Source organism: Musa acuminata, chromosome BXJ1-7 (genome assembly GCF_036884655.1).
Source record: "Musa acuminata AAA Group cultivar baxijiao chromosome BXJ1-7, Cavendish_Baxijiao_AAA, whole genome shotgun sequence".
Classification (NCBI taxonomy): domain Eukaryota; kingdom Viridiplantae; phylum Streptophyta; class Magnoliopsida; order Zingiberales; family Musaceae; genus Musa; species Musa acuminata.
This window is the reverse complement of record NC_088333.1, coordinates 43,866,607-43,891,604: the sequence shown is the minus strand read 5'-3', so window position 1 is coordinate 43,891,604 and position 24,998 is coordinate 43,866,607. Positions and strand designations below refer to the sequence as shown.

Genomic DNA, 24,998 nt, shown 5'->3' with positions numbered 1-24,998 from the left:
TCATTGGCATCAAGTTAGAGGTGCAGAGATTGTGCAAAACTAAGTTAATCTTAAGTGTGTTGAAATGTAGAAAAATGTTTTTTTTTTTTTGTCTTATATACCCATAAAAAAATTCTGGTTCTTCAAATAAAAACACTTTAGATCTTTTAATTTGTGCGTATTAATCTTTCAACAGTTCCTCCTAAATTTCCTTTTAATCTTTATTTATTCTATTGGAGTCTCCCTTGTCAAATTGTTAATTTTATTTTTACGTGGTTAAATTTTGTTACATCGACAAAGGTTAGAGAATAAAAGTGATCAACTATTTAAATATCAATAATAAGATTTTAAAAGAGGACATATTTGCAATATAAAAAGATTTGGAGGAGTAGTGTACCAAAATAGTATCGTGTCCTTTAGAATCGAATGCTTTAAGTTAGACGTGGTTTCAAAATCAGTATGCTCGAAGATACGTGGACAAAATCATTATGCTTAAGTTAGAGTTGAATCTTTGTCTACGTAGACCGTGGTTTCAAGATCATTATGCCACGTGTGGTCAGAAAACTTGATCGATATTAAGGTAAATTCGTTACGACGAAGGTACAAGGCCAAATACGCTCAAAACGTGAGAAAACTCAACTCAGGTAAAGAAATCAATCACGGCAAAAGCGTAGGGCTTAACGTGCTTTGAGTCATGTGAATTGGAAAACCTGACTGATGCTTTGGTAAATTTGCTACAACGGAGGCGTAAGACTAAGCGTACTCTCAAGACATGAGAAAACCATTATGACGGATGCATAAGGCTAAAGATTAACTCACACGTGGCATAATAATCTTGAAATAACCGATAATGGCAGAGGCATCATACCAAATTAGATGTTGTGTTCTTCATAGTCAACCTCTGCCCACCCATCTACATGGACAAAGATTTAAAACAGACAAATAAACTTTCTTCTCATCCTTCTTTCTTATTCGATATAATAACGAAGACAGTCCACAAACTCTTTTCTCATCCTCTAAGGTATAAAAAAATCTAAACCCAATGCAAGCAACTACTTTTAAACTACTTGAACTTATATTTGAGGATCTTGGATTACTAACTTTAAGCGTTGAAGGGACCAAGTCGGAAAATCTTTTTCGACTTCGGTCTTTATGCAGATGATACATCGAGAGCAAAAAATTTTCACCTCAAAGATACTTTGGACAATCCTGTGTACATAAGTTCGGATCATGTCGGGCGAACCAAGACATCACTAATATTTTTTTCTAATATATTAATATTAGAGATATGGTAAAATAGAATCATGTCATATCGAATTCAAAAAATATACAGCTTCGGGGATCGATACTTGATTAGCCATATGATACTGGACTATCGGGTATTTTACGTTAGAGTATCTTTAAATAATACTAAGAAGTTAATCACACGATACTAGAATATCGATACGTAGGGTCAGGTGTCGCTAAGGTATCGAATATATAATATTAAGGTATCGATTAAATATTAATCATATCATCATTCTTTTATCATTTTAATACTTGATGATTATGAGTTTTATTTATTTAAATCTAAAATTAGAAAACTTAATGAGTTTCGTTTAAGGATTTTGTCTTCAGACGAAAAATAAAATCCTTAAATGTAAACATTATTTTGTAGTTTGGGCACAGCTTCTTAGTGACGCAAAAGACCCCGCGGCGAACCCCCCAAAAAACAAGAAAGGGATGCAGTGAGAGATATCAGCCTCGGTTTGTGAGGCGACAAACTAAGTTAAAACTGACTTCCGATCTCTGCGGGCCCCTCCATCGAAACGGACGGTCCATATCCACCCAATCATCCCACGATTGCCGCAGCTGCGCCACTCTTCCTCGAGCACGCTGATGTGGACGCTTATCCACCACCCGTTAAGACTATTGCTCTCCTCATCTCCTACGTCCGATCGCGGCCGACCCAGGTTCAAAGTCCCCTCCTCGGTGTTGCCGAAGTCCCCCGACCTTTACTTGCTGCTCTGAAGCGGCACCGAGTGGATCTCCCCGCCGAATCCGACTTCAAGCTACCCCAGCAATGACGGCATCCGTCCTCACCTGCAACCTCGGCTTCCACTCCCTCCCCTCCTTCCGCTGCCGCCGCCGCCGCCTTCTGTCCCAGTCTCTCCTCCCCACAACTCCCGCTTCCCCCTTCCGTCAAAGCTCTACCTTACCCTCCTTTCCATCCGCTCCCCACAAGCCCTTTCCCGCCGGATTGACGCCCACCTCCAACCATGGCCGCCGCTCCCTAATTCCCGTTGTCCGCGCCTCCGCCTCCGCCTCTGCCGCACCAGCCGCCGCCCCCGCTCCCTGGCAAGGCGCCGCTTTGAAGCCCCTCGCCGCCTCGATTGCCACTGGCGTCATCCTCTGGCTAGTTCCCGCCCCTTCCGGCGTCTCCCGCAACGCCTGGCAACTCCTCGCCATTTTCCTCGCCACCATCGTTGGTATCATCACGCAGCCTCTCCCTCTCGGTGCCGTGGCTCTGATGGGCCTCGGCGCGTCCGTCCTCACGAAGACCCTCACCTTCGCGGCTGCCTTCTCCGCCTTCGGGGACCCCATCCCCTGGCTCATCGCCCTCGCTTTCTTCTTCGCTCGTGGCTTCATCAAGACCGGCCTCGGCAACCGCGTAGCCTACCAGTTCGTCTCCCTCTTCGGGAGCTCCTCCCTCGGCCTCGGGTACAGCCTCGTCTTCAGCGAGGCCCTCCTCGCCCCGGCCATCCCCTCGGTCTCGGCTCGGGCCGGTGGAATCTTCCTCCCCCTGGTGAAGGCCCTCTGCACGGCGTGCGGGAGCAACGTGGGCGATGGGACCGAGAACCGGCTGGGCTCGTGGCTGATGCTTACTTGCTTCCAGACCTCCGTGATCTCGTCCTCCATGTTCCTCACCGCAATGGCGGCGAACCCCCTCAGCGCTAATCTTACCCAAAATACCATCAACCAGACCATCGGTTGGACCGATTGGGCGGTGGCAGCATTTGTGCCTGGTCTGGTGTCGCTGGTTGTCGTGCCCTTGCTGCTCTACCTAATCTATCCACCAACAGTGAAGAGCAGCCCTGATGCTCCAAAGCTTGCAAGGGAGAAGCTTCAGAAAATGGGGCCGATGACAAAGAACGAGATTATCATGACGGGGACACTGCTTCTAACGGTAAATGTTGCCTTTTTTTCCTTGTTTTTTTTTTCTTTTATCGTCCTTTCATTTAGCAAAACTTTGGCAACAACTGCGATGAGAATTGGGATCAGTAAATTGGAGCACAGTTTGTCTCATTTCTATTTTTCAATGTTTCCCTTTGTTCTATTCATTGCTTCATTCCAATCTGTAGGTCCAATTAAAGATCAACAAACTTGCATTTTGGTGAATTACTCTAATAAGTCAAGATTCAGTTCAGATTCTGATCCATTTATCTTAGAAACGGGTGAATGGAGAAAAATGGAGTACACAATGTATCTGTTTTCAGCCAATGGCTAATTTTTCATGCCTGCTGTAATTTTAGTTTATAGGACAAGACCATCGACTACCGAGTTCAAATATTTTTAACAACTGGGGTGGGCTCTATTCCTGCTTGGTTCTAGTTTCTTGTGGAGTATAAATATTGAGTCATCGAATAATTGTACATTGTGAAATAGAATTCATTCTCTAAATGACTAGCAGAGCATTTCTGCTTGTTTTCATGTTCATATCTGCACCTAGATGAGAACTCATGTAGAAATCATACATCATGAGTTTAGTCAAGGTAAATATCTTCTTACAAGAAACTGCTGTGTGCTTTGATCTGAACCTACATGAGAACTCATGTAGAAATTATACATCATGAGTGCAGTCAAGGTAAATATCCTCTTACAAGAAATTGCTGTGTGCTTTGATCTGCACAGGTGGGGCTTTGGGTATTTGGAGGAACACTAAATGTGGATGCTGTAACTGCTGCAATCCTCGGTTTATCTGTTCTTCTCATAACAGGTGTTGTGACATGGAAGGAGTGTTTGGCAGAGTCAGTGGCATGGGACACTCTTACTTGGTTTGCTGCACTTATAGCAATGGCTGGATATCTCAACAAATATGGTTTGATCTCCTGGTTTAGTCAAACAGTAGTCAAGGTATAATCTTCTGTCACATTGTTTTCTTCATCAAACAGTAGTCGAGGTATTATACCTTAATAGCATTTATTTCTCTACATTACATTTTCTCTTAAATTGTGAAAATATTGGTTGTAGTACTTCTGTAGGTACGTGTAATATCAAGTTATTGACTGCACCAAACTTTTCAATCAAAAGTGATCTGATCTGTTTGAACTTTCTGTTGTATCGGTCACTTTTTGGTTGCTTGGATATGAGTTAGGTAACCCACATTATGGTTGCTTGGAGGTGAGTAATCAAATGACTCAGTCAATGCACCAATTGCACTGACATCCTTGCACCAAGATGAGTATTCACATTTAATAATCACCTTATAATAGTGTAGGATATTATATATTAATCCAGAGCTAGGCATTTCCAGAACAATGTCACATTCTTGTCATTGTTTTACTTGTCCAGAACAATCATGAAGCTTGGTTTTTACTGCATAGTCCAGGGCGCTTATGTCATCAGGCATGCGTCAGCAGCATCCTTTGGCATGTATGTTTTAGGTCTTGAGCTTAAGTGCATCCTTTGAATGAATGTTTCTGTAGATGATCCATGAATATGGTTAGTGGTACTTTTGTAGGACATTAGGAACAAGTATAGAATGGATTTTCTTCACATGCAAATGGTACATGGTTGTGTACTGTGGCTATGTAGGGTTGCCTGTTAGTCTTGGCTTGGGAGAAGGCTAGCTGATGCACAATCTGTGTGATTCTTTGGGTTCTTTAGAGGTATGAGTCTGAGGTTGCTCCTTTTGTGATCTAGATGACCATGGTTTGAGTTGCGAAAATAATTTTCTTCCTACAGAATATAAAGCTATACACACTATTTCTCCTCAATTTGTATCCAGTATATTTCCAGAGCTTGTCCTGTTTGGCTTTACAGTGGCTGAGGGCTTACAAGTATATTGCACGCCAGCGATCACTCTTACATGATTAAAAGAATCTTCTGAGCATTCTTTTAAACACCACTCTGAGCTCTAAAATACAGGTGTTAACTGTTACATTTTCAATTTAATGTTTGAACGTACAGGTGTTGCCGAGTAGTGATAGCTGTTGAAAACAGTTTCATCGTTGTGGTGATATGGTGAGCTTTGTGTAAAGTTTGAACTTGGAGATATCACTTAGGACCTTTAATGTGCCCCAGATTTAGGATTAACTTTCCTCCTTCTAAGCATGCTTTTCTGTATGTTGTCGTTGAACATTTAGACCGTTAACCTTTGTTGTTATCTTCGCTCTTATTCACATAGAAATATGCTTCAATTCAGTTTGTAGGTGGCTTGGGTCTTTCATGGCAGCTTTCTTTCGGCATTCTGGTACTGCTCTACTTTTATTCCCATTACTTGTTTGCAAGTGGTGCTGCACATATTGGAGCTATGTTCACAGCCTTCCTGTCAGTGGCGAGTGCATTGGGCACTCCTCCTCTCTTTGCGGCAATGGTCCTCTCATTCCTCTCCAATCTCATGGGTGGGCTCACCCACTATGGCATTGGGTCTGCTCCGGTGTTCTACGGTGCCAACTATGTCCCGCTTCCAAAATGGTGGGGCTACGGATTCATAGTCTCTGTCGTCAATATCATTATCTGGCTCGGAATTGGGGGTTTCTGGTGGAAAACCATTGGCCTGTGGTGAAGGGAACTCCTGAATTTCTTCTACGGATCCATCGTCGCCACTGTCAATATCATTTATCTTGCTCGGTGTTCCATTGGCTTGTGGCAAAGAAAGCTTCTGAAATTTTTTTCGCTTACTGCATTAGTCTTCCTAGAGTTTTTGGAATGCTCAGAAACCTTGGTTTCCTTTTTCCAGCTTTCAACAAAATGATTTACTTGGTGGTGTAAAAAGGTGTTGCTGGAGCTTAAGTTCCATGGTTATTGGACTGTAAATTTTTCATTCAATCCGGCCAAGTTTCTGTAGTTCTACGTCTTGTTGAAAACCTGAATAGAGAATGGAAGTTAACAATGATGCTTTCACTCTCAGCTTGCATAATGGTATCACTATCAGCTTTGTTCTTATGTAATGTTAAATTACTTAACATAAAATGTAGCTCAGCTCTATGTTTCATTTGTTTCTCGGAAATTCGAAAAATCTTAGTCCCAATACAGCTTGTCATTAATTTCAAGTCTTCATAGTCAATGTTAAATAGGATGGATTTGAGACCATAGTCTTCCAATAAACTCTTGTACATGAATCTAAATCGTTCCGAGTATCTAATAAAGCCAATTAGGTGTTCTTTCTTCTTTTTTTTCTCCTCAAGATTTTGGAACACTAGAGTGGGGTAATGTCTCCATGATTTACTTCTCTGCTACTCATGGAAGCACCATTGGATTTGGATTGCATTGGCTATCATATTTTGATGATTAAGATGGTAACGATATTAATATTAATAATAATAATGATGATGGTAATAATAATGGAATAGTAATAACCATGATAATGCTAATGGTAGTGGTAAGGATAGTAGTATTAATATTGGTAATGGTAATAGTAATGAGGATGGATAATGACACATAATTAGCATTTTATCACTACTATTATAAATATCATCATTATTATGTTCATTATCAATACTAATACTATTATCAATATAAATACCATTATTTTTTTAAAATCAATTTAAATATTATTATTATGTTCACGAACCTTCCACTTCTTTGGCGACACGTCCACTCGCTTCTTCTCTTTGCCAGCCCACGTGCCACCCTCCACCCCACGGCCGTCGTTTACCCAAAACCCACTTGTTCGTCGAACCAGTCGTTACCGACAATACCTCGACGCCGACTTATCACTTATGGAAAGCCCATCTCCTACCGGTCAAACCCGTCTCCGGATAACACCAGGCGACCACGAAACCGGCCGCCTCGGAACATCACTATATTACCCGCCTGTGGTTGGCGCCTGACGAGGCCCCACGGGAGAAGTGTCGGATACGAAGGTAGAGAAAGAAGGTGCTTGCAATCTTCTTCCGCGAGCTCAATTCCTCGACGTTGCGGTCCTCAGGTCCCCTGCAGACCCTGGTAGAGAAAGCTCTCCATATATTCATTCCCTCGATCCTCCGATCTCTCCTGCTTCATTTGTCGCTCTGCACAGCACTTTACAGAGAGAGAAAGAGAGAGGTGGGGTTCGGATGCTGCAGCTACTGTTCGCGACGGCGTTCTGGGCGTTGCCGCTGACGCTGTACGTGCCGCTGATACGGAGGCTGAACCCGTTCGTGGAGGCGTTGGAGGTGTTCTTCAGGGAGGCCGCCATGTTTTCGCGGCGCGCGTACCGGCGGATCCGGCTCGGGGTCCGCCGGATCCTCGCCGCCGCCACCTCCCGTTCGTAGATCTTATCACTCTCCTTCCTTCTCGTGCTTTTGGGGAGGTTCGTTTGGACCCATAGATAAGACAGAATACTAAATCTATGGATTCTTCCTGGTTGTATATATGATACAGTTTTGGTTATTAGATATCTGCGAAATGAGGACATAAAACCGTGTCAATTTTCTTAAATCTTGAATCCAGAACGAGGCTCTGTGTTTGGTCTTCTCATTCCCTTGATCTCAATCTTGTTGGATTCTCTGAGGGGATTGATCTAATCTGAGACCTTGAAAGCATCTCCATCTTCTTCTTTCTTCTGTGCTCGGTGATCATTCTGTTGAAGAACTGTGATGAACAGAAGAATATATATATATATATATATATAAGAAACTGAAGGATCGCATTTTGGATAATAATGTCTTAGCAAAAAATTGCTAATTATAGGTCGAAAGTATACTGTCGTCGACAGGCCATAGTCTTCTTCATTCCATCGGATATCTCCAGACATCTCTTCGCCATAGTTGTCTTCGTTATGTTTGCTCTGTTTTGAGCCATCTCAATACAAAAACACGTCTCCCGTTTTCAGCCATCCATACGTGTTTACTCTGTTTCATTTGTGCTTAATCTTTTGGTAAAATCATTAGATTAGCTTTCTATTAGCTATACAAAATTAATTCGAGATTTTGACTTTTAATTAATAGTCGATAGATATACTTTCCAATCATAAAGTTTAAATTAATCTTCCATTTGTATTTTATTATATAGTAGCCCGACTTGAGGTGCAATCTCAAAGAGACATTATACAGATAGCTTCATTGAATCAACGATAAGGCGTTCGACTTGCGCTCGGTATATAGCAGCGAATTGTTGGTAGAGCTTCAGAGGTCCCATATGGAGATTGGCAAGCTCAAGTCCTCCTCCTGCACATCATCCAACTGCGATCCGTCGTCTTGCATGATCGGGTTACCGTCCAAACCCCGCATTTCGATCAGTGTGTCCCAGTTGAAGTCGCTCTGGTGCAAGCCGAAGGCTTGTGAAGCCATCTCACTCGATACCTCCAGCGTTTGCTCCGGCAGAGCCAAGTTCCCCGCGCTCTCGCCGCCCTCCGGTGCGCTCTCCGGCTTCAGCACTCCCAGTTGCTGGAGGAATTCCTTGAGATCGATCTGAGGCTTCTCCACCGCACTTGGTGGATTTCTCTCGACCGGCAGCTGATGGACCACTTCTCGCCCTCCGATGACCGAGCTCTCCAACCGGGTCTCTATCGGCACCACTGCTGGTGGCTCTGAACTCCGAAAGGTACTGGGACAAGAAGAGGCAGAGGAGGACGAAGAAGAACAGGAGGAGGGCTTGGAGTTCTTGAGCTCTTGGAGCCTCTGGTGGATGACATGAACGTTGTGCTGGGCATTGAGGTTGAGGAGGCCGCAAGTGGGCATCGCGGGCGTGAAGCTCTTGGAAGGGAACCACTTGAACCGATGGGGGGGCTTGCCGACGATGGAGGAGCCGATGTTGGCGCGGAGGTGGGGGAGGTTGACGTAGGCGTCGGGGCCGTAGAGGCGGCGGGCGGCCTCGTCGTAGGCCAGCGCGGCCTCTTCGGCGGTGGCGAACGATCCCAGCCAGAGGCGGGTCCGCTTCTTGGGCTCCCGGATCTCTGCCACCCACTTGCCCCAGGTCCGCTGCCGGACACCGCGGTATTCGCAGGAGGCGTTCTGGGGCCCGCCTTTGCCGCGGGCGGGGCCTTTCTTCCACGGCCTGACAGGGGTCTTTCGGAGGTTGTCCATGGAGGAGACGGTGAGGAGTGGAGTGAAGCGAAGCAAAGCAGCAGAAGAGAGGGAGTGTGAAGTGAGTGTGTTGTATGCGTGTGAGAGAGACATAGAGGTCGAGGCGCGGGATATGTAAGAGGGAGAGAGCTGTTCGTGATGCATGGTTTAAATGTTGTCACGGTTGGAGGTAAGGCATATGGCTACCGTTAGCTGCTGGTTTGAAGTTTGGATTTGAGGAGCACACGAAGCCTAAAGGGAGGAGGACGGTCTTCTTCGTTTTCAGTCTATAAATCCTTCGTTACGATCCAAATTCTCGATCGACATCATCGATGATGTCCATAATGCATAAGATTAAGAAGGGCAAAAAGGATGACGATTTCACTGCCTTTTGCAAGGTCAAACATAGTAAAAGCCAACGTTTCCACGGTTCTTTCATCATCATCAGCAGTCCACATGAATCGATGGAGAAGATGGACTCTGGAGAGTGGATGGGGCAGAGGGTCGAACAGTTTTGTGCATGTGAGCACCTACCCAATTCCATCCTCATGTGAGGAAGAAGGAGAGAGCATTTTGTCGAACAGGGGGAGGATGATGGAAAGGGAAGGGTTTATTTAAGGATCCACCTCCCAAGCATTGTTGGGTTTCACGAGCGCTTGGGCTCTCACAAGCCGATGATGACGACCTGATTCCCGAGAACCCCCTACGACTGCTGCTGCTGCTGCTGCTTCACCTTATGCCCATGCCTTTGTCTCCTGGCCGCCATGAACGTACGCCAATGCTCCGGGATGGGGTGACGGAGTACATGTGAAGGCGAACGCCAGCTTCATTAACAGCCACAGGTGAGTGAGTATACGCCACTGAATTGGGTAAACTTGGCACGATTCCGGTCAAATCGAGTTGGCCGATGCTGGTGTAAACAACCTTAAGCCGTGGTGTTGGGATCGACGCGGCTTGGTTCGGATCCGGATGACGGGAATATCTCCGGGACGCTCCTTTGAGGTGGCCGGTTGCGGTGTTCCAATTGGGACGAGATCGCTGTTTCCTCCGAGAAGGGGGACTCCTCGCCTAGGCGTTTAGTGGGAGACCTCCGCCTTTACACCTGCACAAAGGTCGGGTCGAGGAGCTCAGCCCGACCCCTCCGACGATCAAGTTAGTGGATGGTGAAGAGGGTTTCTTTAGCTAAGTTGTTTCTCCATCCCCCCTCCCTTTCCCATTTAGAATACGAAGGTATTTATAGGGAAGCTTACTGTGCCCGCTTGCAGGGGGTAGACTCGTACTCCTGGTAGCGTCTGACACTGGTGTTGGCATGGCGTGAAGGACCGAGCCTGAGCAGGATGTTTAATGTGCCTCGGTCGGCATTTCGATCCGTTTGATCAGGTAGTGTCAGGTGAGCCGAGGCGTCATCTGGGACAACTGACGTCAACCCGAGTCTTATCGCCATTATTACCCTCATCACCCGATGAACCTCCTACCGTCCGATCTCCTCGCACGAATCTTACGTGGCACGAGCTACCATTTCCTAACCTTCCTTCCGTTTCTCCTCGGTTCCAAATTCTTGCTGAGTTGAGGCCTAATTTGGTCCATATATAGGAACCAAGTATAACATAATTCTTGAAGCCGATGACTCATTTTGTGATTTGAATTCTTTGGTAGGAATCAACTTTATCTATAAGGACATTAATGAGAGACAAGTCTTATTATTATTATTATTATTTTTGAGAGAGACAACAGTCTAACGTTTATGACAAGCAACTCCTCAAGTTTAAAGCATAGCAATTCTTGGTACGACTAGTAGTCATCAATTCTCGCCAATATTTGCGCTCTCTTCACTTTTGGAATGGTAGACTTATTCTTCCATCGGTGCCTATGTAAACCAACAATAGGAAACAATGATCACGATATCCTACTAATTCTATCGCAATCGATGAACGATGCATTAACCATGCTCACAAAACATAAGAATTTATATTTTGTTTTTGTTATATTGGCCATGAACTTGGTGTTCTCAATGTAAGCGAAGCCTTTGTGATGGTGAAAGAGGTCAATGATCAATAACATACTACTCTAACGAATGATCGAAGGAGATGGAGGAGGATATCATCTTTTCATAAGTTAATAGTTTAGATGAAATAAAGGAATTCAGACAAAGCCTCGGAGATGTCACTAAATAAGTCTTATTTTTTAATCATGATTTATGATGATATATGTAACTTTTTTTTTACTATAATTTATTTATTTTTTTTTTTTATCATTTTATACTTCAAATATGACTTAATATTACCTAGCAAAAATATGTAAAGTTGATTTGTAACTAATAATATAATAAAAAATAATAAGAAATAGATATCTTTAACATAAATTTAACTTTTGCATTTAATGTTCTCGTATTTTCATGCCATCTTTTACTATTTTATGCTATTATTGTATTATCATAAACCATATCTTTTGTAAGATATGATTCCAAATAAATCTTATAGATTTTATAATTAGACTGATTAAGAAGTTCAATACCAAACCCACTAGCTCGACTATTATGATCCATAGTCGAAAAAGATTATTTTCCTCATCCCGTTCATAAATCACAACATATTGCTAATGTCATATTTGATACAAAATAGCTAGTTTAGGGAGTAATAATCGCTCGAGGGACTTTATAGTTATTTCATCGTGGTTAGTTTTGCTAAAACATCGAGTATTATTTAAACACGAAGAATCGTTCGAATGATCGAGTATTATTGTTAACATTATGTGTTGACACATGATTTAAACGTGGTTAGTTGAACTCTAGCAAGTTTAAACCACAATGCAGGGACAAATGACATGCGAAACATAAATAGTTGCACTAATTGAAGATACTACATCGACACACATGATATTACACTTAGATCATGTATAGCCAACCATTACACTTAGTCTTAGTCGAAGTGACTAAACTAAGACTGAACCCTTCAACGAGTTTTTCTTTTATCACAACGAGCGAAGACTATAATTTGACCGCCCACTATAATGTCCATAGGAATGGATCAGATACAAAATTCTTTTTCTTTTACTCCGATAAAGAAATCCTCTCTCGACCAAATCATCCACTTATTGTGATCTCCCCTCTTTTACGGGCAAAAAATGATCCAAGTCAAAACTTTCACCTCACCACATTTTGTTGACGATCTTAAGTCTATCAAGTAAATAAATAAATGAGACAAAACATTATAATTAGAAATAATCTAGCAATGAAAACAATGAGAAACCAATTGCATGGATCTTCCACCTCCGAGCCCTCCTTAGAAGGAGGGGTATGCTACTGCTTCTGACAAAAATGCATGGAAGCATCTGCTTACTTAGGCTTCTCGGGAACGGAAAATTTAGGGATCGGCAAAGAACTCGGAGCAGGAGAGTTCGAGAACGAAGGGCCTGCCCAAAACTCAGGGCGTGGGGGGTTATCGCCTGAGGTGGCTCCTTGAGGAGACGGCTGGAGGTTTACACCCTTGGTTTTGCCTCTTTGTGTCGTTGGCTTCGTGTAGGAGCCAGAGGAAGGTTTTGGTAGAATCCCAGCAGAAGAAGACTGAGAGGGACGACTGTTTGTCCCTTTAAAGCCGACGCCGTCATTCCGGGAAGCCTGTGACTTGCCTTTTTGCCATTGATTTCGATTTTGTCCCCCCATAACCGACGCCTCAAATGCCACACAGATCCAAAACTAGAGATGAGGTATCAAAACTAAAGCTCCTCCTCCTCTCCCGGCGGTCAACTGTTGGAAGCAAAATAAACCCCTACAACCAAACAGTGAGCTCAATTTTGGAACTTTCTGCCGCACACAACAACACAAGGAAGAAAGACGAGACGCAGGACTCGACTCACCGACTCTCCACAAGCAAGATGAAAAGGCCAAGAACACAGCGAAGGCCGCCAATCACACGGGATTTACTCTAGGAATGATCAAAGTTGATTAAACGAGGAGTAGAAGAGACTCGTGGTGGAGCTAAACTCTCGCTTGCTTGCTTCTCCCCCTCGAGAGGAGAAGAGGAGGAACTTGCTACTTGAACCCCGAAGGAACCGATGACGGACGTGAACTGAGACTCGAGGTGGGATTTAAAGCCTTCGACGCCAAAGAGAGAATGCATGCATTTTCGCTGTTTCAGACAGGAAAGCAGCACGAGTCATCGACGTCCGATGCGTGTGCATACTAATTTCCATGCGAGATTACGTTTCCACCGTCCACGTATACAACAAAGTTGATCATCTACCACACACGCGTAAATCAGTGGTTTTTTTCGACGCAGGATAAGAAAGCATTTTGCAGAAAGTTTATGTGAACAGGAAAATGAAATAAAAGCCATTTTCCGGGAGTAGCCAAGTTTTCTTTTTTTCCTAATATCTCGTCATTTTCAAAAGGGTCAAAGAGAATTCTTATTTTATATCCAACCTTTCATTACATACCTTTTATAAAAAAAATTTATTTTTAATTATATATATTTTTTTTTATCATAATATCGTTAGATCGAACCAATTAAATTAGTTCAGCATTAAACCAAATCAATATTTTTGATTCGGTTGAGCCAGTCGTAATCTTTTTAAATATGGTTAAGATATTTTTTATTATTGAACTACAAATACTGTAATCCTATTAAAAAAATTATCTCAATTTTAGTATATATATATATATATATTATCATGAAATATTGTATCTTTGAATTCTTCAGTAATTTTGAATAAAAATTAAGAATATTTTGGTATATTTTAAAATAAAAGATGACAAATAATTAATTATTTAACGTAAAAAAGAGGGATTCTTTTGGGAAAAAGCCAAAACTTTGGGATTTTCCCAAAAATATAGTCCAGGGAGAGTGTCTAAATTTATTGGAAGCATGAGAGCTGCTGCTTCATGATCGTAGTTATCTGTTGATCACAACTTTGGATCAGAATTTATATTTGCATTTGATGTTCTAAAACATATCCAAGACGAGCCACCATGCATTTGAGAAAGCACACTCGTTTATATCTAATGGATAGTTATTTCATTATTTAAACGTCATGTACTATGAAGGATCATCCGAACGATCGAGCATTATTGTTTGGTGTCATGTGTTGATCGAGCATCATACTAAATGCAAGGCTAACTAGGTTTCTAATCTAATGTTTAATATGTGTCGATGTGGCACTCATGTATGCATGCGCCATTTCCTCGTATCATAGGCTGGGCATCACATTTCCAAGCACATAGTGTATTGCGGCATAATATTTTTTTGATATGATTCAATGATATTGAATGGATATTTTGTGAGTAGACTTGACCACATATAATGGAGTTAAAGATACTTTTATAGATAGAGTTGGTGGTAAGATGCTTCATGGCTAATTTGGCTCAGCTGTGAAGTTGAGACACTTTATATCTAGATTTGAATAAAATTAATAAGCTTCATGAATGGAATCTGTAACGTTATGAAGTGTTAAAGTTTTATGGTCTGATTAGACCACAGCTGAGAACCCAGTGACATGGCCTGACTTCCTTAGCTCCTCCTTTTAGATGAACAATGCCCCGAAGATGTCATCCTGGTCGTCCTACACTGACACCATCCATTAAAGGATGTGCCCATCAGTCATCACCATTAATAATCTCCTAGACAAGATAAGGATCACCGTTTTACGCCACCAGCTCGTCAGAGTTAACCATCAACTGATCCTCCAACTATCTCCCCCTCTCCAAAGACATCTCGTAGCTGTTGTTTTAGTGCCTCCCGTCGATGTTCACCCTCTGTGACACTCTGAGCTACCTCTTGCTCAGTGTCATCTAACATTTGGCAAGCCTCCTCAAGCCTCTGCTCCACCTCACCAATCGCTGTCAAGCCAGCTCCAATTACAAGGCCAACATGGTGGCTCGAACCTTAGCAACTCTAGATCCCTGCTCTCGCTCTAGCTTCACAACCCGAGATAGAAGATCAACATTGGCCCGAGACAATCAACCAACCAAGGTCCCGACATCTCGCATCAAGTCAATCAGGGTCGTCACATAATGATAGTGTTACAAAAAATAAATGAGTTAGTAATGAGAATCCACAAATAGGAGGCATCGGACCTATCAAAACTTTGCTATGGGAACACAAGTCAACCAAGACCTCCGAAGGGGAGCGATACACCAGCCTAGCCAAAAGGGGGTTAAGGGACCCCCGACATTACTCCCCTGTGGCTAAGGCTTGCTCCCACAATTGTTTGTCCTCGACCAGGCCTTCCTAGTAAGTCTTCAAGGGAGCATTGAGGCTCGGGGTAAGTCGGTCAGCCATCGCATATATCATAAATGATTTTGACTAATAGGAGTACCAATCGATTAAGGAACATAGGGCAGATGATTATGATAGAGGAACTTGTGACACCTCGGTGGCAGAAGCAATTGCCCCTTCCTAGGTGGCCAAGGGGCCCTTACTCGCCTCCAGGGTATCCTCAGGGCCCCGCTCGATGGGGCCAAACCATTGGGAGAAGGGAACCTTCCTCACTACATGCTTATGCCTCACCTAAGGCCACGATAAGTCTAGAGAGAACTTTATGAGTGGCTTCGCGGTGTGCATAGCGGATGGATACAAGGAAGGCCCAATAGAAGACCTTGGGGAAAGAATGCTAGAGTATCACAGAGCAAGCTCCACCGATGGCTCTAAAATAGGCCCGAGGGATGATCCAAGAGTAGGTTTATTGGAAGGTCCCGAGAAAGGAACACCAGATCGTCCCAAAGTGACCTCTCCACTGGTGGCCCCAAGGAAGGCCCTAGAGATGATACAGGGGTAGTGGAAGGCCCCTAAGAGGGCACTCTAAGTGACTCAAGATGCATCTCCTAACGTCTCTTCCGAGGCTATAATAGTGCCAAGTCGAACTCGGACTCTGATACTACCCCCATGAAAGAAATTCACATGTCATTTGGAAGCACATGCATCTTAGGTCTGGCTCCATAAAAGCATAAGAGGGTGGCCCACTAGTCAGGCCTGTGCACAATCTTTTTTGGTTGATATTAATAATAATATTTTTTTACTTTATACTTTATGATGAATATATTATGATGTTCTTGGATATGTTTAATGGGAATTAGGTTATAATGAGATCATGATGATAAGACCAATTCATTTTTAAACACAGTTCCTAAATATTCTTAGTAATAAGTTATTCGAAAAGGACATCAAAGTAATCCGATAGATTGGTGTATTATATACCTGTCCCATATGATAGAGCCAATTGGTCTCATAATTACTCGTGTGGCGACATTAGAAATATAGTACTAACACAACCAATATGCCTTGGTCTCATCAAACAATGATTCTATAGTCCTAATTGTATATTTTGTTCTTAGACTTGGGACACTAAGCATGTCTTGTTCGGGTACTTCATTCTTTGATATCGGACTTATAGGTTTGGAAGTTTCAGATCTAACACAACTAGTTATTGGGAATGGTAGTCAACCTTAAAAAGGAAATTATGTATCAATAAAGGATCATCCACTTTTGGTATCATGAGAGAAATATCTCATGTGTTCTCACTCAAGCAAATCTCTAGTTAGGGTCAATCAAATTAAGAGAATCCAATAAAAGTAAAAGTCGGATTGAGAGAATGAGTTCTTTGGAAAAATCTGATAAGAGTGATACTCTGATGGATTTCATATAGGCCTAACAACCCCATGCCTAGTATATAATCTCTAGGATATTAGATAGATGAGGGACTATAACTACACGGTACCTAAGGGCAAATATATCCAATAAATTATATCCTTATGTACAGACTATAATATAGTGGCCTAATACGTGCTAGTCATAAGTGCCTTACAAGCCAATCACATGATTGATGATACGTGTGATATGATATACACTATTTTTGTTTATTATTATTATTATTATTATTATTATTATTATTATTATTATTATTATTATTATTATATTTTATCACTTTATATTGCTTATTGCACATATATATTGTGATACCCACGGATCTATGCAATGATAATCAGATCGTGATGAGATCACAATAATGAGACTGATTCGTATATTATATACCCATCCATATGATAGAGACAATTGATCTCATAGTTGCTCATTTGGGGACACTAGGGATATAGTGCAAGTATTGGAGAATGAGTTCACTTATTGATATGCTCACGAAATGCTAGATTATTGATTATACCTCATTGTCAAACAACGATTTCGTCGTTCTAGTGGTGTATCTGGTCCTTAGACTCGAGATATTAAGGATGTCCTATATGAGTACTTCACTCTTTGATACCAGACTTATAAGCTTGGAAGTTTCAGATCTAGTACAACTAGTCATTATGAGTGACATTCATCCTTATGAGAGCTATTGAGTATCGATAAAGAATCATATCCTCTTAGTGTCATAAGAGAAATATCTAAATGTATTCTGGCTCAAATAAATCCTTGGCCAGGGTTATTTGGATTGAGAGAGAAAGAGTTCTTCGGAAGAATCCGATTAGAGCGAGACTTGAGTAGAAATTATATGGGCCTGATAGCACCATGCTCGATATACGATCTTTGGGGTATTAGATTGATGAGGGATTATATATATACGATAACTAAGGACAAATAAGTCTAAAGGATTAGATTCCTCTGTATTATCTAGGGACTATAACATAGCGATGAGTCGAGTAAATTATTATGAAGATAATAATTCATTGAGTCAGAAGGAGTTCTGACAAATATGACTCACTACTAGCTTGATATTAAACCTAAAGGGTCATACACATATGGTAGGTTTTGCTCCTATCTTATTGGATATCCAATAATTCACGTCCAATAATCCCGTGAATTATTGGATCTTATGGATGAGATTCAATAAGAGCCGATGAGAGATTATTAGGTAAAGATTCACTAATCTAAGATGCTTGAATAGTTGGATGAAGATCCAATACCCAACAGGGCAGGATTTATTGAGGTTAATTTGACAAGGGGTCTATATAAATAGGAGAGAACCAAAAAGCCATAGGCTAGATTTTTTTGGCTACCACCACATATTCTCCTCTCCCCTTTTCCTCCTCAGCCATCAACTCCTATTTGGGGTATGTGGAGATTTGGGGAGTGATTTTAAGAAGCATCTTCATAACCCCTACCATGTGGATCACCGCTAGAGAGGAAGATAGTTGACCCCTTTCATCATTTCCCATAGATCTATAGGATATCAAGGATATACAATCTTCCTATGTAAAATACATCTCTCATACATACATGGTTTTTTATTTTACGATTTTTATACATCAATCTTCGCACAATGAAAAAATATTTTTATGAAAAATCTGAGATTTTTATTTCTGTTCTTCTTTGTCCTATATCATGTTAATGTTGAAGTAGATTAACTTTAAATTAGATTTGGGCCCTTACTAGTCCAAATTAGTGTATGGGCAATTGCATCTGTGAGAGGATGCGATGATATCTTCCAAAGTGAGTATTGGTATCACCTAAGATAATGGACACTGGATGGTGTCGTTTCAATGTTTCGACGATAGTACCGCATAAAATGATAGTGCTACTATCAAGATCCTTAATTTTGGATATTTTTTATGATTTGCTCCACATATTAGAGCACTTTGGGCTATATATATATATCCAACTTTAGGCATGGCTAATGAGCATCATTCTTGAGCTTTCAATGTCTGCGTTCTTAAATTTTTTACTGTGTTACTAAGCTCAGAATATATAAAGTTTTTTTTTTTTGAAGAATGTTGTAAAAGGTTATTGATCTTCATCTTCAAAACATGATTGATAGTAAAAGTTAATAGTCTCGGAGGAATTGAGAGTAGATATAAGTCAAGAAGACCAAACCACTATAAAATTGATCGGTCTCTATCTTTACTTATTCTCTTATTTGTGTTTATTATCTCTTTTCTTGATCGAAATTTTAAAATATCAAACACTCGGAACGAAAGACTTTTTATATTTTCGAGGAATAAGAGCCCTTCAAGATAATCGCCATGGCAACGTAGAATAATTAAAGTACAATTACTAAAATATCATCCTATTACTAATGGGGACCTACCTAACCCGAATAAACTTCAAACCCAAACACGATTAGTTAAGTCTAATCCAACTCATCCCAAACCTAAACTCATATTTAAACAAATCGATAGATTCAAGGTAGATATATCCAAAAAAAAAAAAATTGGATCCAATGTCATTATTATTTAATAATAACAATATGATCATCATTATTTAATAAAAATAATGAACTCTAACGGATACCTATTAAATATATCATTTTAAGTATCACACCTAAAAGGAATATTCTCTCATCGATGGATAAAACATCAATATTTTTTATCTGTGAATCTGAAAATCAAAACAAACTTACCAAATGCTTACCAAATCTTAGATTAAATTAAAGTAAAAATATATCAAGGACATGCAATAGGAGCCACCAAACCCAAAGTGTTCATTCATTCCTGTATGATTCGTCCACTCAAGATTAAGTAGCATATGAAACATTCGACATAATCTATCAAGCCTAAAGGTTTCCTCGTGTAATAATATATCTATCCAAGATTAAAAAAAATTTATCAGAAGTAGATTAATCAGAGCATCCCTTTTCACATGATATATCCACAAATAACAAAATAATAATAATAATTCAAACACAATGTGGTCCTCGAGCTCAAAGTGTCCCTTTGCATACTACGCGCTTAGAAGCATGAATAAGAAAAGCTCTAAGAGTCCATATTTATTTGAGAAAAATAAGTTGTTTCTAGATTCATCTTATTAAGAAATTATCCTTTTTTGGTACTTAATAATCTTTGAACGTTCTTCTTTATATTTTCTACAATTTATCCCTTTTTCTTACTTATAATATATCTGGAAACAAAATAAAAGTATTGTAGATGTTGCCAACTTGTAACTTATAAAATTTGTAAAAGATTTCTTAAAATAATAAAATTTTATTTAAATAAAAAATAAAATGGTCTAATATGATTTACTTCCTATAGGAGCTTGCCCCAAGTGTATATATATATATATATATATATATATATATATATATATATATATATATATATATATATATATATATATATATATATATATATATATATATATATTATATGATTGACCTCGAAGATATAATATTTTTTTCTAGATCAAAATATTTGACACCAAAATGATGTAGAATGAGTTTAGAACATAAGAGAGAATTTTCCTTTAGAACAAAAAAGGAGAAAAAGATAACAATAAGAAGTTAGCAAGAAAAAAAACCTAAATAATTATTAGTCTCGCTCTAACTTAAGTAGATAATTCTGAAGATGAATGTCATACACCTCTATGTGTCGCATATGGATGATGCATTCAGTTATCAGAAAAATCTTATATCACTCACACATAAGATGGGAAAAAAATCAATTTATTCATATATTTTGTAATAATCTATTATCTTTCATTAGCCCCTTTCCATAGAATCAAGTTCAAGAAAAAAACAAAAAATAATAAGGAAAATGATACAAAAATATTTTGCCTTCCTTAGAAAAATAAAGTTTCCGAATACGATATAAAGAAATGGAGAGAAATAATCATGTGGCTACAAGAAAAAGGAAGTCTACCAAGTACTAAGAGGAAAATGATTTAGCAAGGGGAATATGTAAATTATCTTCTCCAAAATATAATTTATTTGATTAGCAGTTATAGATTCTTCCTTGTTAGTTTTTTTATCTATTATTTTTTCTTGTAGATGAGGCTATAAAAAGTTGTTTTAATGAAAATGTAATGGATTATCAGATAATAGATCAATAAATTGAACTCTTTTCTGATATTATATATTAAGTGGTGTATGATCATATTTATTTTTCTGGTGTTTTGAATCCAACATTCACATTCGAGACGTGCAGAAGAAAATTCCATTCAGCCAGAGTGAGTATGATAGTTATCTAATATTATTATTATTATTATTATTATTATTATTATCTTTTCTATCTCCTTTCATTGCTCTAAACTTCCTTCCTACCTGAGTCTATTGTGTGTCCTACATCAACAAGATACAAAGAGAGAGAATTTACAGGAGAGTGAGCTTAATACTACAAGAGTCGAGGTCATTAATTCATAAGTTTGAGCATATAAAGAATGTTTAGAGCAGAAGAAACAATACTACATCATTAGATCTTGCCATAAATAACTCCAAAATAGCTATAAAATAACATAATTTCTTATAGTGTCGATATCGATGACCTTGATCCGGGGTTGCTAACCATGATAAATATGCTTAGCTACGTATATGATATTGAAAATAGACTAATTTGATATCGATCCTCGATTCGAATTAGTAAAAATAATATCATGTATTTTAAATATTCATGTAAACGGGTTAAATTACTTATCCCTCGATCTATCAACCACACCACACGCGAAAGATGTTTTATTAAAAATATTATTATTTTATCTCGTATTCCCCGAAACAAAATATGAATTAGGTTTTAGTAGCTTTGAAAAAATTAAATGTATGCATTAAGATACCAAATACTTGAACCCAATGTTTACAAAGGCTTTCATGGTTTCCATTGGAACAACTTACTTATTCTCTAAGAACAACAAAACCTCGCTCTTGAGAAATTTAATGGCAAATGCTTTATTCAGATAATTCGCAAAGCAAACAGCAGTGGCAAATGCTTTTCTTTTTTTCTTTTTTTTGAAACAAAGGTGATTCTATTGATTTAACACTGTGTTACAAACTGTAAAGCAAAAGGATCTGAAGCAGTAAGCAAAAATAATAATAATAATAATAATTGAAGAGCTGAGATATCCTAAGATTAGCCAAAGAATGGCATACAGAATTTCTCACCCCATGCATATGATTGATTCTTAGGACCTTAAGAGACAGCTCCAAATAATCAAATTTTATGGCAATAGCAGCAGTTGCAAAAAGGGAGAAGCAAATGCAATTGCTTTTATCGTTTGTTCTCTTCGTATCTTCTTTCTGCTGTATGCAATTACCATATATTATGAACTAAATCCAATCCACTGTATCCGGTGCAGCTTGCTAATTCATATCGAGAAACCAGTATCCGCTCTTATGACAACCGATCGAGCAAAAGAGGTGCGTGAAATATTCCATGTATATTAGTTAAGCCATCACCGACCGAACTAGGGAAACTTGGATTCATTTTTCTTTTGGCAGATCGATGCTTTGGTTGACTCACCAGCTTCCGAGGATCACGATGAAGGGAAAGAGCAGCAGCATGTTGGAATCGTGAATGATGTTCTGACGAATTCGTCTACGGAGCCTAACATTTCTGCTGGCGATCAACTCTCTCCTGCAAAGCTTGAAGAATTAGAGAACGGAGGTATCGGATGCAATGCCTTGGATGAGGGGCCCGTGGAAGGAACCACAGCTGGTAGGAAGCGCAAGACAATGGATGAGTACGAATCTATGGACTATACCATGAGTTATACTCCCTTTAAGTCCGATGAATCTGAGCAAAATCAAGCAGGAACATCTCGGATTACTCCACAGTCAGTTTTCATGGTGAGGGTTGTAGGGAGATTCTTTATTTCTCCGAAAAGGCTGTATTTATTCGTTTTCGATGTGAGACTAAGCAATGACTCATCGAGTCGTAAACATAATCTAAAATCTATGATACCGAATTACGATTTCTACTCGAGTCATTTGTTTATCGTCGCAATCCGTATGATACACTCTTGTTTTATATATATTTTGCAGTGCTCTCGAGATGACAACGTGTGGATCGGCTTGAAACCTCGTGATCCCCGTCGTGTTCTGTTCAAGAATGTGATCGTTGCACCTGAACAAAACAAAGTAGATGGTGTCATCGCTGCAAGAGAACCACTTCTTCCCCTTGTCACTTGTAGCTCATCAATTCCTCACGGTAGCAGAATCCAAGCAAGTGGGGAAGGTGCTTCAGAATTACCCAAGCTTTGTGGTGGTATAGATCATCTACTCGTCGGGTGTAATGATCAACAGAGAGCAGCTATACATAGGGAGATAGCAAGAAGGATCATGGAACATATCAGACTGTTAGCCGCTAGGAAGCTCTCTCTCGTGCTTGATTTGGACCACACTCTCCTTAATTCAACGACGGTAAACTATAACTACTACAGAATTGGAGCTCAAAATCTTACGGTCTTTGCTAATTAGGTTAATTAATATTTATATATATAATAAGATTTCGAGCTGGTAATATTGGATATCTATCGCTTTAGTTTGTAGATGTCAATCCAGTTCACGAAAATACATTGAGGAGCAACGAAGAGCGAGACAGGAAGCTGCCGCAACGCCATCTTTTCCGCCTCCAACATCTGGGATTGTGGATTAAATTTAGACCGGGCATCTGGAATTTTCTGTGCAAGGTTTGGTTTTGATGAAACTGTCTTCTTCCCAAACTAGTAATGATTTCTGGATCGTTAATGTACTCCTTGATCTCCTCCTGTAGGCTAGCAAGCTTTACGAGTTGCATGTATGCACCAAGGGAAGCATGGCGTATGCTGCTGAGATGGCAAAGCTGCTTGACCCAACAGGATCTTTGTTCTCCGGGCGCGTCATCTCAAGGGGAGACGATGATGGTGATGCATCACCATCTGACGTTGTCGAAAGGGCTTCCAAACACAAAGATCTATCTGGGGTTTCAGGACTGGAATCCGCTGTTGTGATTATCGATGATACTCCGGGAATGTGGCCGCGTCACCAACCCAACTTGATTGTTGTAGAGAGGTATAATCGGATTTCAAATCTCGTCGTGTTGGAATCGGGATCGAATCAGTCCGGTGGTTTATGAGTTTTAAGCTTTAAAGCCTGACGATGGTCTTGCCATTGCAGATACCATTTCTTCCCCAGCAGTAAGCGCAGGTTTGGACTTCCCGGGCCTTCTCTTCTGGATATCCATCGTGACGAGAGTTCAAAAGATGGGACTCTTGCTAATGCATTGGCGGTATAAACTTGCTGGAACACCGAGTGTTGGAACTTAGGAATTCGTCTCGATTCTCCATTTTTGATGCCTTGTTCTTTCTTTGATCAGGTGATCGAACGAATTCACGACAGCTTCTTCTCGCATCACTCCATACAAGAGGCCGATGTTAGAAGTCTGCTTGAAGCAGAGCAACGTAAGGTTCTAAGTGGTTGTCGCATAGTTTTCAGCCGGGTTTTCCCGGTGGGCGAAGCCAATCCGCAACAACACCCCCTCTGGAAGAAAGCACAACAGTTCGGTGCTGTCTGCACCGACCAGATCGATGAACACGTCACTCATGTCATCGCCACTGCTCTTGGGACAGTCAAGGTACGGAGACCAAACGCTCGATCGTTTAGATGTTTGCTCTGCTTCTCATATGCGAATGGATGGATCTCACGCAGGTGCAGCGGGCGCTATCTACCGGAAAATTCGTCGTTCATCCTGGCTGGTGAGAAACGAAATGCCACTTTTGGAATTTTCGTTGAACATATATATGCTTGCTTACGAATCTAATGTCTGTGTTGACAGGATAGAAGCTTCGACTCTTCTGTATCGGCGGGCCAACGAGCACAACTTTGCATTGGGAACAAAGGCACCTTCAGCTCATCCTACCAAATCTTGATGTAAATAAAAAAAACATAAAAGAACTTGTGGATTGATCATTTTTAATAGTTGGTTGAATCCAAAAGTTCCAAATTCTACTGAATTATTTTTGTATAGTTTCACTTACCTTCGATCTTAGAAGACTCGCTGTGCGATGTCAAATGGATAAAGTGTCTTAAAAAGATTCAGATATATGCAAATATTTGGGATATTATTTTTAACCCGTTTCACACTGTTCTATGCTTTCGAGAATAATAATTATCCAAAAGATTGAATGACTAATTACATATTACCCCTCTAGTTAGTTAGCAATA

General features: G+C 40.3%; 3 protein-coding genes and 1 long non-coding RNA gene across 4 annotated transcripts; 3 read left to right on the top strand and 1 right to left on the bottom strand.

The window, feature by feature from the left end:
* Window positions 1-1,914: 1,914 nt before the first annotated feature.
* LOC135679646 (dicarboxylate transporter 1, chloroplastic-like) lies at window positions 1,915-6,090 on the top strand. Its single transcript, XM_065193628.1, has 3 exons — window positions 1,915-3,145; window positions 3,871-4,092; window positions 5,384-6,090. The coding sequence occupies exons 1-3, from the start codon at window positions 2,042-2,044 to the stop codon at window positions 5,744-5,746; spliced, it is 1,689 nt and encodes a 562-aa protein (XP_065049700.1). The 5' UTR covers window positions 1,915-2,041; the 3' UTR covers window positions 5,747-6,090.
* Window positions 6,091-6,845: 755 nt separating this feature from the next.
* LOC135680074 (uncharacterized) lies at window positions 6,846-7,602 on the top strand. The gene is made up of 2 exons (XR_010515406.1): window positions 6,846-7,128; window positions 7,202-7,602. It is a non-coding gene; the product is annotated as an uncharacterized LOC135680074 (long non-coding RNA).
* Window positions 7,603-8,179: 577 nt separating this feature from the next.
* On the bottom strand, window positions 8,180-9,188 carry LOC135680073 (dehydration-responsive element-binding protein 2F-like). The gene has a single exon (XM_065194065.1). It carries the CDS (start codon window positions 9,186-9,188, stop codon window positions 8,289-8,291), a length of 900 nt encoding a protein of 299 aa, XP_065050137.1. The 3' UTR covers window positions 8,180-8,288.
* Window positions 9,189-22,190: 13,002 nt separating this feature from the next.
* LOC135679793 (RNA polymerase II C-terminal domain phosphatase-like 3) lies at window positions 22,191-24,703 on the top strand. The gene is made up of 9 exons (XM_065193775.1): window positions 22,191-22,214; window positions 22,296-22,643; window positions 22,839-23,216; window positions 23,339-23,485; window positions 23,569-23,846; window positions 23,952-24,063; window positions 24,151-24,408; window positions 24,483-24,529; window positions 24,610-24,703. The coding sequence occupies exons 1-9, from the start codon at window positions 22,191-22,193 to the stop codon at window positions 24,701-24,703; spliced, it is 1,686 nt and encodes a 561-aa protein (XP_065049847.1).
* The last annotated feature ends 295 nt before the right edge of the window (window positions 24,704-24,998 follow it).

What these genes read in the sequence shown, in the direction of transcription:
- LOC135679646 (XM_065193628.1), top strand. Translation starts at nt 2,042, where the DNA reads ATGACGGCATCCGTCCTCACCTGCAACCTCGGCTTCCACTCCCTCCCC. An exon ending in CGGGGACACTGCTTCTAACG is followed by an intron (nt 3,146 to 3,870) that starts GTAAATGTTGCC and finishes TGATCTGCACAG; the next exon opens with GTGGGGCTTTGGGTATTTGG. An exon ending in TTAGTCAAACAGTAGTCAAG is followed by an intron (nt 4,093 to 5,383) that starts GTATAATCTTCT and finishes GCTTCAATTCAG; the next exon opens with TTTGTAGGTGGCTTGGGTCT.
- LOC135680073 (XM_065194065.1), bottom strand. Translation starts at nt 9,188, where the DNA reads ATGGACAACCTCCGAAAGACCCCTGTCAGGCCGTGGAAGAAAGGCCCC.
- LOC135679793 (XM_065193775.1), top strand. Translation starts at nt 22,191, where the DNA reads ATGACAACCGATCGAGCAAAAGAG. An exon ending in AACTTGATTGTTGTAGAGAG is followed by an intron (nt 23,847 to 23,951) that starts GTATAATCGGAT and finishes TTGCCATTGCAG; the next exon opens with ATACCATTTCTTCCCCAGCA. An exon ending in CTCTTGCTAATGCATTGGCG is followed by an intron (nt 24,064 to 24,150) that starts GTATAAACTTGC and finishes TTCTTTGATCAG; the next exon opens with GTGATCGAACGAATTCACGA.